Genomic DNA, 18,401 nt, shown 5'->3' on the forward strand with positions numbered 1-18,401 from the left:
CAGCACAACATGCATGCCCTAAACCTGAGCCTTGCCCAGAAAAGCCTGAGTGCTATCCAGGCACAGTAACAACTCTGCACTACCAAGCTCTGACACTGTTACTGCCTGGCAACACCAGGAGATCCATGGTCTCTCTGAATTTGTGACTTGCTGCAGCCTGAGCCTGGAAAGCTGCTCCTCAGGCACAGGCTGTGGGGTTTTCCCAACAGACCAGCCACCTCAGTGCCATATCCTGGCCCATGAGGTCTCCAGGGATGTACACACGTCATGACACACCACGTTTCCCAAGAGCAGGTTAAGACCCACAGCTGTGTCTGCCCTGGAATGGAAAAGCAGCTACAGCAGCATCCAACAACCACTAACGGCACTGAACAAGGACAGAGAAACCTTCAGCAATGCCCAGAGGCAAATTCAAAACTTCAGGCTGCCCTGGAACCATCTCAGACCTTCCAATTCCCCAGCACATCAGCTCTATCAGCCCTCCCCAAGGCTGGTCTTGCCTCCCCAGGGCCAGCAGATGAGAAGCACAGACTGCAGAAGAGGTTGGACAGCATCTGCTCTGAGCCTGGCACCTGGGCAGTCTTCCAACAAGAAGGACAAGCCAAGGGCACACTGCAGCCTCCTCAGAGCATGGCAGGGGCGACCACCAATCCCGGTGGAACCATCGCTTACCTATGGGATACTTGTGCTTGTCAGTGTCGATGCCAGCATAGACCACCCCTCCAAAGAGGTCGTACATGACGGCTGCCAGGGCCTCTGCGTTGAGCATGCCGTGCAGGGCCCCCACGAACACCGTCTTGCTGGGGTCCAGCCGCTGCGAGGGGCTGCGCACGAAGTTGCTGTCGGCCAGCACCCACGGGATCACCTGCACCTGCAACCAGGAGCACCCCTGAGCCTCAGACCTCACCCCAAGCTGCAAATGTCATTTGTTATCTATTGCTGCTCAGGGCCCACGCACATGTAGAGCTCCAGACACCTTCAGAGAACCCACAGGGGACAAAACCAACTCTGCTTCCAGCCAAACTGGAACCCAGGCCAGCAGTTCCTTGGGGGTGGCAGCCAGAGGACAATCCACATCCTTCCACCCACATTTATGGCCCAGTCAGGTACCTCCCAGCACAGCAGCCTGATGTTGGAGGGGGCCACTGGAATATCACCCACTGGCAGCTCCATCAGGAGCTCCCATCTGCTCTGCAGCTGATGGAGGGCTCTGGAGAGAAGCTTCTGGCAGAAGTAAATCACCAAGCACGGAAGCTCTGCCAATTGACAGACACCAGGAGAGCTGTCTACAGCACAATTAGTTTGTGCCTGTCTAGATTAAGAGCTGCATCTCCATCCTGTAGCTCCCTGAACTCAGGCAGTTGTCCATGATCTGAGGACACCCTTTCCCATGGAAAGCCCAAACGGAGCCTCTGGCAGCCCCAGCACAACCAAAACACAGGTCAGCCAGCCAAGGCCATGCTGGGGAGCAACCTGGCATCCAAAACATCTGTCTGCTGAGGGTGAGTTACTTGTTCTGCAAGCAGAGGAGGCCTGACAAAGCACCTGAGGGGTCCCAGTCTGCTTCTGCAAGCAAAGGTGTGATGGAAGCAGCACAGAGCAGTCAAATCCCTGTTTCCATGCTCTGTCCCAGCTAACTGAAGCCTGAAGGCAGGGCCTGCCACCAACCCAGGAGCTCCAGGTTGGTTTAACCCAAGCTGTTGTGAGGGACACAAACACTGAGCTGACACATCCCTACCACAGGCACAGAGCCAGCCAGAAGCCAGCACGCTTTCAGCTGCTGTTCCAGCCCTGCTTTCCTTTCCTCCAGGCATGTCCCTCTGCATCCCCTGCTGCCACGTCAGGCTGCTCTCCCAGCCCTGCTCACCTCTTTGCAGCGCATCCTGCGGCTGGACATCTTGAAGTAGTACTCGCTGAGCCCATCGGGGCTCAGCAGGTCCTGGGAGCACGCCTGGAGCAGCGCACGCACAGACTTCTCCGACTCAAACACCAGGTAGACGTAGCCTAGGGAAGGGAAGGGAAAGAAGCAGCTGTTAGAGCTGTGGTGGAGGAAGACAAGATCATCCCAGTTAGCAGACATCCTCATAATCACTCTTGGGTGCCACCTGAAACATCTGTGGGGCAGCTCTTGCTGTTCCCAGCAGACTCTCATGTTTAAGCCAGGCTGGAAGAGCCCAAACCCAAGCACAGCATGAGGGGCAGGATGCCCAGGGCCACATGGGCCACTGTCCATCATCCACAAACCACACCTGAACATGCCAGGCGGGCACCACCAGCCTGGTCGCAACGAAGTCTGCAGAGAAATAGACCCTGCTATGTTTTTAGGATGGCCTGGTTCAAATACAGTCCAGGGTTTTAAAGTCCCTTCCATGGATGCCAGTGCTCTACCTCACATTGCTCTGGTGACCGAATGAGGCCATCAGGCACTACAGGGCCTCCAAACCAGCCACTTCCTACCCGGTAACTAATTCCTGCTTACACAATATGCCAGCCCAGCTGCACATGCTGGCAGTGGGATCAGCACCTGTTCCAGAGCCACAGCCCTACACAGAGCTCCAGAAACACCCAGACAGGGTTCCCCCAGCCCACAGTTCTGTCCAACACTGCTATGGATGGGTGAGGACACTGGGTTTGGGGTGCCAGTGCTCTGCAGCCCAGGTGGAGACCCAAGTGAGGGCAGGACATTACCCCAGGTGCTCTGTACCAACCAGTCACCAGCATGCAGCTGTACCATCCCAGCATCCGTGCTGTAAACATAGCATGGGAAAAAAGTAACCCTACCGTGTTCGCTATTACCTTTAGGCATATTACCTTTGGGAGGACAGCGTGGGTGTTTGCCATCCTTACCAGGCCACTCCACACTCAGGGAGCCAAAAACACGGAAAGTGTTGATCAGCCCAGCTACAGAGAGAAGGAGAGAGGTCAGAGTCCCCCACAAAAAGCTCCATCCTGCACCCTCCCTATGTCAACACCCAAGGCCTTGGCATGGGGTCTCACTTTCCAGAGCTGCTCACCTTCTGTAATGTCCCATGGGACTCCTCCCAGGAACACTTTGCAGGAGTAGACAGGGTTCTTGTAGTTTCGGGGAGGCAGCTGCCCGCTCCAGGTGCAGGTTGCTTCGTTCACAGCTTGTAGAAGACACCAGTAATACTCAGGACAGGATCATTTCCTTCCCACTCTCCCACAGGTCTCCCCATATTCCCCCACTACAGGCTGAGCAGAGCTGCACAGCCACAGGCAGCTGCCCAGACCCACCTGTTCTCTCAGCAGATAGAGTCCGAAACAGGCATGGGACTGTCCCCTGGACCCCCTCCCAGCTCACCTGCTGCCTGCCGATGAAGCCGGGCTTCTCTCTCAATACTGAAGGGGTCTTCTGGAGAGTCCAGAAGATCCCAGGAAGGCCACGCAGATGCTCCAGGCCATCTTTTCGATGCACTGGCCGGGGAGGAAGTTACTGCAGCCAGGGCAGCTTGATCTTGATCCAGCTGGGATCCCACTCCCATCTTCAAGGGGTCTCTTGACACCCCACTGAGAGGCAAGAAGGGCAGAGGAGGGGATATGCGAAGGCTTGACTGCAAGAGAAAGGCCGTGTTGAAATGCAGCTCTGAGTAAGAGCACATAATGCCAGTGCTGAGGCATCACACTGGGGCCCTGCCCTTGCCCATGGCAGGAGAGGGAGCTCTCAGGGATCTCCTGAGACCTTCTGAGGCCTGGCACAGGCAAGAAAGCAGCAACCCAAACACATCCTGGCACCCTAGGAAAGTCCTGGGCCATCCTCCACTGAACCCATGCCCGTGATCAGCAGCAGGGATCATTAAGCAGGAGGCACTTCAGAGACCACCAAGCCAACAGCTACCCTTGGCCATACAGCCTCAAGAACCGCGTCACCCCTGGGGAGCACCAGCCTCAGGCTCTGTGCTGTGCCCGCAGTGGGCAGGGCTCGCTGGAAGCGCTCAGGGACTCCGCAGGCACCAGCTGGATCTCCTCCTCACAGCCCAGCTCCAGGGCTGCCTGACCAGGGAGCGAGCACCACGGACCACAGCTCCTCCCAGGGCAGGAGGAGGGAAAGCCGGGATTAATGGAACAGCAGGGAGGCAAGATGCTGCACAGCTCGGTGCCAGCCGCGCTGCGGATCTGTCCCTGCGCTGCCACGGCAGCCGCCCACGCCAGGGCCGTGCTCAGAGTCCTGCCCTTCACAAACAAGGCCAGCACAGAGCCCTGCACCACCTGCCACCATCACTGCCTGGGTGCTGCAGTCACTTGGCACATCCTGATCCTCAGGGTGGATCAGAATCAACCCCACATCCAGCCAGGTCTGTCCTTCACACCCACCCCAACACAGGGGTCAAGGCCATGGCAAGACCACAGCAGAGCCTGGAGCAGCTCCTGGCTTCATCCTCCCGTGCCAAGGCCAGCCATGCAGCAGCATCCCAGAGCTGGCTGGAGCCAGGCTGCCCTGCTGGCACCCAGAGCTGCCACTTGCACCCACCACAGACCCACCAGAGCAGACTGGGGCAGCCAGCCAGACACTCACTTGCTCACTGCCTTTCAAATTTAGCTGTGCTTTAGGGAATGGGAGCAAGCCAGACCCACTTTGCTCTAGAAGAAACAGCCCTGAGATGGAGAAATGCAGTCAAATGGGAAGAGCAACGAAAGGCAAGGACAGTAGCTCCTCAGAAGTCCAAGCTGGATCAGCCACCTCCCTGCCTGGATCAGGGCACAGACACCGCCCTGCCTCACACCAGCTCAAGCACTCAAGATCCCTCCGGGAGCTACTGTAACCCAGTAGGGCTGCAAGCACAGACCCAAAAGGCCAAAATATTAGCTTAGAAGAAAAAAATATGGGGATACTGCTGGCTTGTGGTGAAGGACTGCCATTCTCCCAAACCCCGGGCTGTGCCAGTGTGTGCCCAACAGCTCCTCCCAGCATTCCCTCCCGTTCCTGAGCAGGCAGGGCTCTGGCTGGCAGCTCCACTCAGCTGTTCTGTGCTCCCCAAAAACCACAGCAAGACCCCATGACCAAACTTACAATCAAGTCTGAGAGGTGGTCAGAACCAGAGCTGAACCCACTGGTGTCCGAGTCCGAGGGGCTGCTGGAGCGGGAGTCCAGGAGGGAGCGGGAGTTCCTCAGCGACGGTGTGGAAAACTTTTCTGACAGGTCTGAACCAATGGGGTCTAAAGGCAGAAAACCCAGCGGGGGCTTCCCCAGGACGTTCCCAAGAGGGTTACTCAGCATGCTGAGAACTGCAACAGAGAGGGACAGAGTCTGTCAGGGCTGCAGCACAACACTGCTCCTTCCTCCTGGCTCCTGTGGTCCAGGAGGCCACGGGGCTCCTGTCAGGCCACAAACGTCACGTCTGGGAGGTGGCACCTCTGGTATTTGCCATCAGTTGGGCCATGGTGCTGCACAGAACCCACAGCAGCCTGGTGAGGCTGACAAACATGAAGATGGGTTATGAGACAGATTGACCAGGACAACCCACTTCATCTGGGAGAAGTTCAGAGATCCCACATCCCAGATTACAGACCTCAGACGTGCTCTGGGACAAGGCCGTCTGCCCAGTCCATGCCATTCCCTGCCACTTGTCCTGGAACAAGCTGGGGCTCGGGGGCAGCTTCCCAGGGATGGGGGCACACACCAGTGGCAGGCACACCTGGCCCACCGGCAGGAATTTTCAGGCTCAGAGGTGGGACACTGCTCCCATCATCCCTGCAGGAGCTGGCTGTGGGCAGCCAGGAAGGTGCCAGGCTGGGCTGCTGACAGAGAGGCTTCGCTGTCCCTGGTGTGTGCTCACAGCGAGTCTGTCTGGTCAGGCCTCTGCCCCAGAGCCTGCAGACAAGGATGTGTCAGACTGCTTCCCTCACGCTGCAGGTTTTCCTCCCACTGAGGAGAATCCAGGAAAATGCCTCCCTACAAAGAAAGCTGCTTCTGAGCAGAGGACCAGGCCATCCAAAGGTCACAAAGTCACATCCTGGTCAGTGATGTGGGGGCAGCTGCCACCCACAAGGAGAGGGAATGTAGGGCAGGGATCCCACAGGGGCACACCACCAAGCAGTCTATTCAAAAAGAGCAAGTCTCAGCAAGCTGAATGCGTACCAGAATCAAGTGAAAAGAGCAAAGCATTCAGAAATGGTTTTAATTATTCACAGGCTGCAAAACAAGGCAGCTTGCCCTGAAGCTTTCAGTTTTCAGCAAAGCAAATTTGGGATCCACTCAAGATCCTCTAAGCCCCACCTGCAAGCCGAACCATGAGGTTTTAACCTAGATTTTCAGCAGCTCCTATGCAGATGAGGATTAATAATCCAAACCACCAGCCAAACCAGGAGAGCGACAACACCATGGTGCTCGAGCACACTACGGTCAGACACCAGGACAGCGTGGTGTCAGCGCCAGGGAGAGCTGCTGAGCACCACTGAGGCAACATGCTGGGATGTACCTATCCCAAACTGCATTATCCAGTGGCACACCTGCTGTGAAGCTGGCATCTCCAGCCCCACACTTGGGGGAGAAACCTCCCCACCCCAGCAGTACACAGGTACATGTACGTCCTTCATGTGAAGCATCTCCCTCAACTCAAGGCAGAGCCCTCGGCAACACTCGCAACATCTTCCCACATTTGCACAGCCTTATCCCTGCAAGATTCCCCTATTCTGGCTACATCACGGGACTAGGAACTCACCTCTGACCACACTGAGCAAGGGACCTCCTGCCCCTTGCTCTCCTGGACAGGCAGTACCTGTGTTCACACCCAGCCCTGCAGCCACAGGAAAATACCAGCCAGCCCAGCACTCCTTACCTGGGCAGAGCCCGGGCAGCAGCAGCCCCAGGACCGAGGGAATGTGACACAGCTGGGGAGGAGATGCTCCCTCCTAGTCACAGCTCCGAGCAGGGCACAGCATCTCCCAGCCCCGGCAAGCCGCACTTGCTGCTCTGCTGACTTCTCTGAAGCCACGTGATGTGTTTAAAAATACAGCCGGCGTATTGTTCTGGGGAGACAGCTGAATCTGTCCGACAGGCTCCAAAATCTGATTAGTCACTAAACAGCACAAGAGGCAAAGCAAAGCAGCTGATCCCACAGCCCAAGCCTCGCTGCCAACAAATGCTCCCGCGCTGACTCCCTCCTCCTTCCCCAGCCAGTGAGGGCCGTGGGCTTGGAACGCCGCAGCCCTGCGCTGACCCGAGCTGCACAGCATTCCAGAGACCTGGAGCAGCTCATGCCAAGCAGACTGCTACCAGATAATGCTGCCCTGCCCCGTACCTCCTGGTCAGCACAGATGTGGAGCCAGAACTATTTAGGATGTAACAGCAAGGGTTTGGGGCTCATCGAGAGCTCCCAGTGGCATTACAGGGTCCAGCTGCTCTGCCCCATTTATGACAGCCCCATCTCTGCCACCACACACACCTCTCTCATGATTTCTCAGCCCTCACAGCAGCTACAAAACCAGTAAGGCCAGCATAAGCACACTGAAGTGGCAGGATTACTGGCCTTTAAAAGGATCTACTGTCTGGGCATTTACCACCACACAAAACCCTGCCAGCTTCAACTGCCCCAATCCTAACCTCATGTCCTGGAAGTGCTGACATCCTGCTGTTAACACTGATGGATTCCATCCAGTCCAGCAGCTTTGACAGCTCTGCACTGGCAGCACTTGATTACACACTCTGCAGGGCAAATTGAGCTCGTGGGAGACCCCACATCACCCCGGTGAGCCTGACTCAGCTTCACCTGGTACCCACAGCCACTCACAGGGACATTGGGAGGAAAAGCCATGAGTCAAACTCAGCATTTCCTCTTTTATCCTTGCTCAGTGACCAGGTCGTGGGCACCGATGCCAAGCTGTGCAGGTAGCCTAGGAAACACCAGCATGAGACACCCAGACCTTATTCCTCAGCACTATCCCAAAGACATCCTGATCTAACTCCCTCCTCCAACCCACCAAACCCCTCCTGAGGAATGGGGCACAAGAGCCCAACACAGACTGCCCATCTAAAAAAAGCCTTCAAGGCATTGGGGTCACACTGCTTCCTGGGGCGTTGGCCTTGTCTCCCCTTCCAAGGGGACAGCTCACGTAAGAGAAAAATCATTCCCAACACACATGCAAGATGCATCAGCAACTCCTGGAGTTAAGAGCATCCCCTAAAGTCCCAAAGTGAAAAAGCCAGTATCATGGAACTACTCAGGGTAAGAAAAGAACATGAGTGCAAAGCAGTATTTTTCACACCTAGAGGGGAAATTTTAACTCGGGGTCAACGTGACTCCCATTCACCACTCGCACACCAAGAGCTTCTGGAACTTCTCCTGCCTCTGCTCAAAGCAGCAAGGGAAGCACATAGCAATGCTCCTCTGCAGGGGACAGCAGAAAAAGGAGCTTTTAACAGAATCTGGGCACTTGATAGGCACTGACTTTTGACTTGCTGCTGCAGCTCTAATGCCTGATGCAGAGGCAGCGCACTCTGCTCCATCTCCGGGTGTGCCAGCCCAGCACTGGCACATCTGAGCTCTGTGGAACAGCTGTGACACCACATGGCACTGCCAGGTCCTGGCCACGCAAGCCACTCCCTGGAGAAGGAGCATTTTTCAAACTATTCCTCTTCCTTAGCTGAGCTCTCCCTAGTAACTGCTGTTTGGATACACCATTATTGCTGCATCAACCCAGAGCCCCTAAAGAAGCCCAGGGGAGCACACTCAAGACTCTCAGACCCATCATACCTGAGCCAGACACTTGACAAAAACAAGCAATGAGCCCACAGTGCTGGTTTCAACTCCTGAGGTCATCTCTACCTGCAGACCCCAAATTATCCTTTAAACTCCGCTACCAATCTCTAAACTACAAACACTGAATGTGAGCTTACCCTAACTAGCAGATCACCCCACCAGCACAAGCTGCAATTCAGAGCACACTTTGGGAAAGTGTCCCAACAGCAAGATGTCCAATCCAAGCAATAAGAATAGCTCTTACTATTCCATCCACCAGTTAAGACATGCAATTTAAGCACCTGCCCAGGACCTCGGAGCACACAGATCTTCTCCATACACTGTAATTTGCAGCCATTTGACAAGTGGACCTTCCCAGCAGCTTTGCCCATGCCCATTCTGTATGAGATGAATGTAAAGATGAGCCCCAAGGATTGCTGGTGGTGGCAGCTCAGGGGAAAAAAGGGCTCAGGGAAAATAACCACTATGCTGATGACAAATGACAGTTTATTGCCTTGGATAACACCTTAAGAGCAACAGGATCATTTAGGTGGGAAAAGACCTCCAATATAGAGTCCAACCTTTGATCAATCACCACTTTGCCAGCTAGACCAGAGCGCCAAGTGCCACACCCAGACATTTCACATGGAGCATCCACTGAGTTTATGCCTGATGGACAGAGCTGACCAGAACCTCAGCTACCTCCACACCATCCTTTCAACAAAATGCTTCAGCTCAGCTCTGTGGGAGATACCCAGCCACCAGCATACGAGATCTGTGCTGACACTCTTTACTCCCTGGTGCATCAGTACAGTCAAATTATCCAGAAACTGAGTCATGCCCAGAGCAAAAGTCCCTCTCATCCAGTAGCTGCCCAGGTCCTTCCACTCAAGTTCTTTCTCCACACAGAACAACAGTGGGAGCTCTGTCATGGAGGAGAACAACATTTGCCACATGGCCACACGGCCCTGGAGACACATGGGAGAGTGGGCCAAGGAACTCCTGTTGCAGGAGCAGTGCGCCAGGCCCAGTCCCTGAGCTGCCAGCTGTGTCTGGCACCCACAGACTGTGCACAGGCAGCTTGACACCATGCTGGCTGCAGCCCCAGGGCCAGGGGAGCACACACACTTCAGAAGTAATGCTCTGGAGATGCGTTCCAGCCTTTAGAATCTCACTGCAGGGCTGAAAAAGCCTACTTTGAAGAGCCCAGGACTTGTCTGAGCAAGGCCTTCAGAGGATCACCTCTGCAGCCTGGCACCTCCAGCAAGAGGGACATTGCCATCTCCAGAAGTTTATCTGCTCAAAAAATACTCAGCACAAGAAGGATGGCAAGGCTGTTAAGACCTCCTGCTGCATCCACCAACTACTACACAGGCTGGAAGTCCACCTTTCTGCCTGGATCTCCCCACAGAACAGGAACGCTCTTTACCAGGAGGAAGAGCCAGGTTTCGGTGACACCTGCCATGCCCACAGGCTGCAGCACCATATACACATTTGGGGCAGGGCAGCTGAGCAGAGAAGCAGTGTGACTGAGGCCCTGGAGACTGAACACAGTGCACTTTCTTTTGTCATGCATCAAATAAGCCTGTAAAGTTAAAAAAAAAAAAAAGCGAATGTCCTAAACAATAGCCTGCTGCAATTCCAGAAAAACAGCTCGTCTGCAGTTTTTACCACCCAGCCAAGCTCTGCCCTGGTGGGGTGGGAGCAAGCTGAATGTTTTAGTCAGCCAAAAAGCAGCACCTCCTACAGACACAGAGAAACTCTGTGGCAAGAGAAACATTTGCATGTCTGAAAAGCAAATGGGCACCTCAACCACCTCCTACAAATGTAGTTCAGCAGTGACACAGCCAGACAAACTGCCAGGGTGAGCAGCTTACCCTCCTCACACACCAGCACCAAACAGTTCAAAGCTCATGGCAGGGAAGGGGTGACCAACACTCCAGTCTAATCCTAAATTTTAGCACTTCTCACGTGCAGCTGTTGGGACCTGGAGCTGCCTGCAAGGAGCCTGCACAGGAACACTGACTGAAACGTGGCCAGCAGCAGCTGCAGATGTGGGGCTGGAGCACGCAGGATAGGGACAGGCTTTGCTTGCACAGGGAAGGCAGACACTGGAGTCTCCCTGTTTACCAAATTCTTACAGGGGCACAAAAAAGCCCAGGAAAAGTTGCAGCAAGAGCAGCGGCACAAAAATTTCTTCCTCTTAAGTGGAGCAGTCATGGGACAAGGCCCAGAGATGGAGGGAACTGTGTCCTTGGAGCCCTGGAGCTCCCCTGAGCAGCACACTGGATACATCCAGAGGATTTGCCCAGCTCAAATCCTCTGACTTTCATTACATTCCCATTACTCCACTGAAAAAGCAGTCAGTGCTGTTCATAAAGGAGCCACGCAAAGTCCAAGGCACACTGTCCTCTCCAAGCTGTATCACCCCGGAAGCCCCAATAATCTTGGGCCAGCTACCAGCTCCAGAGAAAAGCAGCTCCCAGAACTGCAGATGTAATCAAACCAGAGGCAACCACTATCTAAGTAGGACCTACAGCACAGCCCATTTTTTTTTCCTGAACTACAAAAGAGGAACCTCTGCCCTCACAGATTCTTCATTTGGGGCAAAGAAAAACTGAAGATATTCCGGCAGCTATTTCTGGTTTGCTAAGAAGGGGGCAGGGGAATAAAAAAAGGCAGCATGATCCCACAGCTGAACCACAGAATTAGAGTCAGGACACCTGAGGTCTATTCTTGGTTCTGGCACCAACATAAGTCACTTGCCCTGAAAAATGGAAACAGCAGCATAACTAGGAACAAGTAGAAGATTATTGCATTAACATCTGAGAGCACTGGTCCTCCGCTGGCACTCAGAGCAGGGCCTGGCTGACAACAAGGCTCACAGCTTCCTGAGGCAGGGAATTCACTCCCGTGTGTTTCTAGGAAGAGAAAACAGCTGCCCAAGGTAAATATAAAAATCAGAAAAGACAGCTAAAATGCAATTCAGGATTACAAGTGCCCAGGTAATTGCATTCACTAAGCAGGCTGCCACAACCACAGTTGTCTTTAAAAAGATCAGAACACTGAAATACAGCAGGTTTTAACATGTATCAGTCCCAGAGAGATTTAAAAGCCAACATATTCAGGTCAAATTCTGCACAACAAGCTTCAGCTTTGCAAGCCTCAAGAACAAACACTTCTAAATTTAAGTACCAAACTCCTCTCAATTATCTGCTGCAACATCTAGGGTGCAAACTGTGCTGTGTGTTACCTGACGTGATAACAAGGGTGAGTGACTCATCCTCAGCTGCATCACAATTTTGGGGTGTCAAGGCCAGGATACACCTTTAGAAGGGGGACCCTCTGGAAGGGGGCAGGGTGTTGGGCAGACCCCTCTGCAGGCTGCAGTGAAGGAAAAACAACTGAAAAAAAGACAGACTTTAGTCCCAAACTCATTTTTTCTTGGGAAATGGCACACAAGCCTCACTGAAGCCTTCAGCTGGCATAAAGCCAGTGCCGGACTGGCACTCCCAAACCCCACCAGTGATGCAGGTTCCCAGTAACCTTCCAGAGGTCTGCACCCTTAGTATCGCAGCTCAGGAGTCTGCCTCACCTTCCCCTCCACACTCTTGGGGAGAACACCAGGCACAGGGGCAAGGAGGGATGTCCCCATGGCCATCTCAAATGCGTGGCACCAGCTGCTGTGCCCGAGAGCAGCCTCTGCGCTGGCAGCAGCACAGACAGCACCTGTGATTCAGCTGTTTTGCCATCACCTAAGGGACCAGGCATAGGGGGAGTGAGCTTGCAGATGTGGACAGAAGGTGCAACCCTGGCTGGAGATGCCTCGCCCAGTGCCCCAGCCCGACAGCAGCACCACTCAGCCTCTGTGCAGTGACAGCTCAAGGACTGCAGCATCCTTTGGAAGGGGATTATTTCTGAGCCAGCTCAGGGGAGGTACCCACTTAAAAGGGTATTTTTGTGGGAACAAGAGGCAGAATTAGTTTCTGGAGCCCCTTTGGGCTACATTATTTCTGCCACCCTCCAGCAGCTTTCCTACCCTGCTCTGAGCAAGAGCTGGACTGGATAACCTCAACCTTCCAGCTGGAGCAGCCCTAAAAACCCCAGCCTGTCAAGGGCACTGCAGAGGGCCCACAAGCCCCTGCTACAGGCACACTGGGAGAGCAGGTCCAAAAGCTGTTCCCTACCCAGCTCCACGTGGAAGCACTCATGCCAGCAGGTGCTCTAGAGTTCGCAGGAAAGGCACTGAGTCAAAAACACATTCAAGACCTCTTCTAGAAAGCTCCCATGCTCCTGATGGAGCTGCAGCACAGCCTCTTGAGTCAGTTCTGCTCAGCAAGGAACCCTCACATCCACTGCTTAGACAGGTAGCAGGGCAAGGGCTGGAGGAAAACCTCATCTCTCATTCGACTGATGCAATTTTGGGGATGAATCCTACTCCAGGCCAGGGCTTGCACACACTAAACCACTCTCTCTGCTGCTACCTCTATATCAATCACAGGAAAGACTAAGCCATGAATTGCCTGGGGCAGTTCAGACACACCAAACAGCAGCTCCAATGCTCTCCCTGGAAGAGAACACACCTTTTAAGGCCAAATCACCACTGAACAGTGCCACAGGGCTGCTCCAGAGGCCACAATCAAAAACCCCTCCCTGACAGAAGCCAAGGGGAGGGTCTTGGGTGGTACATGCCTGCTCCCACAAGCTGCCTCCAGCATAGGACTGGAGCTGCCCTGACCCGCTTCAGGCTGGATGCAAGCAAAGATGCTGGTTGGGTTCCTGTTCCAGTTACTCCTCTATTTGCATCTCCTGTTTTACAGCATCAGCGCAGATAAAAATAAATCTATTTTAGGAGAAGCTGCTCAAATGGAAGCTTTAAGAGTTGGACTGAGGGCAACTTCCTTTAGAAGCCAATTGCAAGCTCAGGTTTGATACTTCTTTTACTTATTTGATACATATTTTATTCTGTTAAGGATCAAATACTGCTGCCACATGAGCAGTGGGCAGCTTTTAAGTGCTTCCCACTCCCCACCACGTGTGGCTGGAGCCAAGCACTGAGCAATCAGACCACTGAGCATGAGCAGCTCTTATGGAAACACATTCAAGGAACAAGTGCCCATTAAGTACCCACATCAAGTAAGTCCTTAGGAGAGTGCTACAAGCACTAGGATGGCATGGGACAAGCTCTTAGTAAGGCTGTCTCAGGTACTCCTGGGCTACCAGCACCAAGCAGGAGACCCAGAGAGTCAAACCAGCTCCTAGCTTTGCACCCTTACACTGTTATCATCCACAACCTTCACACAGAAAGCACCACCACCACATCTCTGCTTCCATTACTACACTCTGAACATCAGCAAGTTGCTCCCAAAGAACCAGGCTGCTGGGAAAGTCTGTCCTCCTTTCAAGGGAACAAAGCATACCAAGAACATGTAATTCAGGACCACCACCAAAACTCTGGATACCTATTTTCCTGAACCAGGCACAGGTCCAACGTCAGCAGGAGTTGCCCTTCCCTTATCCCAGTAGCACAAAAGCACATTTCACTGAGTTTTCTAGGCATACTTGGGCTTAGATGGAAGTTAGTACCACTCAGGTGAAGTGCTCTCCCCCCCACCCAAAGCACCCCTTTCATTACAGAGCAGGAGAAATCCTCCTTGGATATTCTGATGCCAACCTAGTGTTGTCCAGACACTGAGCTCTCTATCAGGATGCACCTCTGAAATGTTCCTCCAGCATAAGAAGGAATTACACACAGCCAAGCTGCAAAACACAGGAGCTGAGGACACACCTAGGTCAGCTGAAGCCACTTGTCCAAAAGACAGCAGGAAAAACGGCAGGGAGAGACCGGGCCATGCACAAAGGAGAGCTCTATGGAGCTTGGCATGGGTTAGCCAAGCAGCAAATTAAACAGATGGAGAACTGGGGACCTGAAATCTTCAGCCCCAAGCTCTGCATCCAACCACTCAAACCAGCAGCTCGAGGAAAGCCAGTGACTGCCATGCTGTATTTATAAACAGTCACCCCAGGCTGAGCAGCAACTCTCCCCTGGGGGGCTCAGGTGCCCTCCACCACACACAGCATTTGAGGACACTCTGAAAACAGCCTGACCTCGGGGAGCAGCTTATGAATCCCTCCTGCTGTTATCAAGAGGAAAGGCAAGGAGTCCATGACAACAACCGTTCTTCCTGTGCAACAGGTCTTTTCTTTCATCTTTCAGATGGGGTTTTGCCTTGAAGACTTCAGAGAGATTCGTGCTCCGAGGCCTCGCTATCTGCCAGGCAACACACAACAGACTGCCCGCAGCTCCAGCCTGGCAGATTTTAAGCAACTACAGATAAGCAAGCTTATTGCAAAAATGAGTTGCTGTGCTCTGGGAAGCAGAAGAGCTGGAAAGATTTCAGCAGCATTTTCCTACCATGGGCCATTTCCCCAGAACCAGAGCGACAGGAGCTGCAACCTTGCAGGCTGGAGAATGAGACAGCAGCAGCCACCCCGCAGAGGGCACAGATGAGGCTGGAGCTGCAGTCTCAAGAGCAAATCCAAGGAAAAGCTCAAATCTGTTGCTGCACCAGCAGCTGTAGGGTCACACAACGAGCAGAGAGGCAGATGCAGCAAGGGGCTCCATCAGATGCCAGCAGGAATACCTCACCTCAAGAGCCTAACATCCTCTCCAGAGGACCTGATCCTGCTAAAAACACTCCCAGGTTAGCACTGCAGACTTAGTGTTAACAGACTGGTTTTAGGATGATTTCCCTGTGGGCAAGTCTGCTGTCCCACATAGGGACAGCTCCCAATGTAGGGCAGGACAGACCAGCCAGACCGAGCAGCTGGCACACGGGCTGAAAGCCAGGCAGGGAGACCCAAAATCTGCACACAGATCTGCTGTGTACTGCTGCTCCCCAGGCAGAAACTGGATCAAGACCCCATTTGCTTGCACCCCTTGAGAAACGGGGCAGTGAAGGTAAAGGATATCATCAAGGGCAGTCCCACCTCACTGCCTCTTAACCCCTCCTTGCCTCTGAAGAGTTCTCAGCACACCTGCCCGTGTAGTCAGAGGCTAAAGGCTGGGAAACACAGCCTCAAGAAACACAGAATGGCAGGACTGCAAGTGTTAAAGGCCAGTTTCCTGCACAAGTCCCTCCCCAGGTCAAAGAGCAGGTTGCTGGGACTTGCTGAAGTATTTCCAGCCTGACAGATCTAGTGGCAGCAGAGGGCTTGAGACACTTTGCCGGCTGTGAGACAGCAGTTCAATCCTACAGCCAGGAAGTGCCAGCAGCTCGAGCCTGCAGCAGCCACTGCCTCCAGAGAGCCTCTCCAGGCACCAGCAGCGCCTCTGGCACGCTCCCCAGAGCTCAGCACACGCCCTCTGTGCATTACAGGCCTGGTGCAGAAGGAAAACTCCTCACAAATAACCCTGTCTGGGCACAATGGGCTCAGCAGCCCTTTGGGAACAGGGGATGTAGGCAGAACTGGGGCATAAAAACCAGTCCCACTGTTCTCCGGCCTCCCATCAGCTGGCATGCGCTCCTACTGCACCAAGCTGGGTGGTGACAGCGCCCTGGGAGCACAAGGTGACACCAGAAGGCTGTGCAGCCAAAGGTCCTTCCCAAGCTGAGGAAGCTCCGCGCTGGCAGGGACTAGACAGAGGAGAAGAGGTCCCAGCTCATCAGCACTCAAGCACAGCACTGCAGGGGACCACATCAGCAATATTTTTAGCCCGGTTGTTAGCTATTTTGTTGCATTTCCACCCTTCCAGCCACCTCTCTGTGGGTCCGCACAGCTGAGTCACTGCTGGAACCTTCCAAACGCTTGGGTGCCAGCGGCACAACAGTTTGCTTGGCAGTGCCAGCCCTCCCCCGTGCCCAGCCTCAGCCCAGCACTGCCGCAGCCTCACCTGCCTGCAGGGCACCCCGATGGAGACCCCAGCCCCAGAGGCTGGGCCAGCTGCAGCCTCCCAGCAGCTCTCAGACACAGCAACATGCTCTCCATATCCTCCCTTTCCATCACTGCATGGACAGGCCACCTGAAGCACCAGCACCTGCCAGCTCCTGAGACCCACAAAGCTTTCAGACACGGGACAATTCTCTGCCACCCAGAGTGTTCCACAAGCTTTCAGAAAATGCTTCTGAACTACAAGCCCTCTGCTCCCAAGGAGCTCCACTGCCACTCCTCCAGGGCCCTGAGGAAGGGCTAAGGCCCCACAGAGATGGGAGGTGTGGGTGGCCGAAGCAATACAAAGCTGTGCACAGGACCAGCCTTTCACGTCCCCAGCCAGCACATACCATCCCCACAGCTCTCAGAGCAGGGAGTGACAGCAGCCCAGACCACCAAGCACTCCTGGCCCAGCTGCACTCGCCTGCAAAGGGAGTGTGGGAGTGAGAAGGAGAACACTGTCTCAGGATCACAACCGCCAGCCACAGGGCACTGGACCCTCTGCACAGCCACTGAGGGCCCTGTACAAGCAGTACAGCTGCACTTGGGCAGCTCCTAACCCCCTCTGTGTACTAATGGGAATACCAGGAGTCAGAAGTGAAGAAACAGGCCTCTTCAGACAGCACTGAGTGCCATCTTCCACCAGTTACCACACTTGTCACAACCACCCAGTGGGCACAGATCATCAGAGCCCAGAGCTGTGCTTGAGGCAAGATCCTTTCCACAGCTCCATCCAGGCCTCTGCAGCAGGCAGGAGCTCCAGCACAAAGCACTGCAGTCAGTGGGGGCACCTGACACCAGATACACCCTCTGCAAGCAGAGAGGTCACCAGAGCACCTTCAAATCCTCTCCAACTCGGTCTCTCTCCTGAAACCAGCAGCCCTTCCACCCCCTTAGCAGTAAATTCCCACCACCAGCATGGCCATGCCAGCCCCACAACCCAACCTCTGAGGCACAGAGCTCATGCCAGCTCTGCTCGCCTGCCTGCTGGAGCACTGCGGAGACATCCACACCTCTGCCAAGGCAGGCTGGCAGGAAGCTGGCCAAGAGAGCTCTGGAGATGGCTACAGAGGAGCAGGTGGAGCTGGGACATCAGCACCGAGTGGCTGCCTCCGTGTGTGACAGCCTCGTTCCGCAGCGCGCTGCGCGCCGAGCCCAGTGCCAGGATGTGAGCAGCAGGGTTACTCCAGGGGATGTCACCTGCTCCAAGTGCACTCTTCATCCATTGAAGACCCTGTGACACAAGGAACAGCAGGGCTCCAGTCTGCCAACAGCCAGAAGGGGCTCAGAGCAGAGCTCTGAGGCACCTGGCTGGCCCACTGCACACTAACAACTTGTTTCTCCTTCCTCCTTCGAGGTCTCAGCTGGCAATGAAAGTACAGACAGGAGTGTGTGGTATTCCCTGGTTCATTAGGGGAAGCCCACAGGACCATGTGGAGGTTTGCTCACTGGAGCAGAGCAAAGCTTAATAAAGCTACCGCAGCTGGGCTGCAGGCAGACCTCGAGTGCCCATGCCAGGCCCCACATGCCAAGTCTCGTAGAAATTAAATGCAGAAACTCAAATGAGCTGTGCAGATTGAGCTGTTCAAACTCTGCTACCCCACTAGTACTTTTTTTTTGCTCTTTTACAACTCATGCAGCAACTCAGGGCTGTGTCCCAGAAGCTCTTCCTATGCTCAGGACAGCACCCCCTTGCCCCTCCAAACATCTACACAGGCAAGCCCCACTGCCCAGCTCCCCCGCCCAAGAAGCTGTTTGTACCCCTGTCAGCAC

At 54.3% G+C, this 18,401-nt stretch overlaps 1 protein-coding gene across 5 annotated transcripts in view; it reads right to left on the reverse strand.

Moving 5' to 3' along the window:
- CPEB1 (cytoplasmic polyadenylation element binding protein 1) overlaps positions 1 to 18,401 on the reverse strand; it is a 41,458-nt gene that overhangs the window by 3,314 nt on the left and 19,743 nt on the right. For 4 of the 5 annotated variants that reach the window (XM_038147002.1, XM_038147004.1, XM_038147005.1 and 1 more), the window contains 6 exons: positions 5,030 to 5,244; positions 3,323 to 3,572; positions 3,015 to 3,128; positions 2,797 to 2,901; positions 1,868 to 2,004; positions 673 to 871 (listed from right to left, as the gene is read on the reverse strand). In XM_038147002.1, the coding sequence (XP_038002930.1) occupies positions 673 to 871; positions 1,868 to 2,004; positions 2,797 to 2,901; positions 3,015 to 3,128; positions 3,323 to 3,572; positions 5,030 to 5,244 (1,020 nt within the window). Of the gene's footprint in view, positions 1 to 672; positions 872 to 1,867; positions 2,005 to 2,796; positions 2,902 to 3,014; positions 3,129 to 3,322; positions 3,573 to 5,029; positions 5,245 to 6,797; positions 7,184 to 18,401 lie in introns of those variants that run through there. The other variant, XM_038147006.1, reaches the window with a different exon arrangement.

This window comes from Motacilla alba, chromosome 10 (assembly GCF_015832195.1).
Source record: "Motacilla alba alba isolate MOTALB_02 chromosome 10, Motacilla_alba_V1.0_pri, whole genome shotgun sequence".
NCBI lineage: Eukaryota > Metazoa > Chordata > Aves > Passeriformes > Motacillidae > Motacilla > Motacilla alba.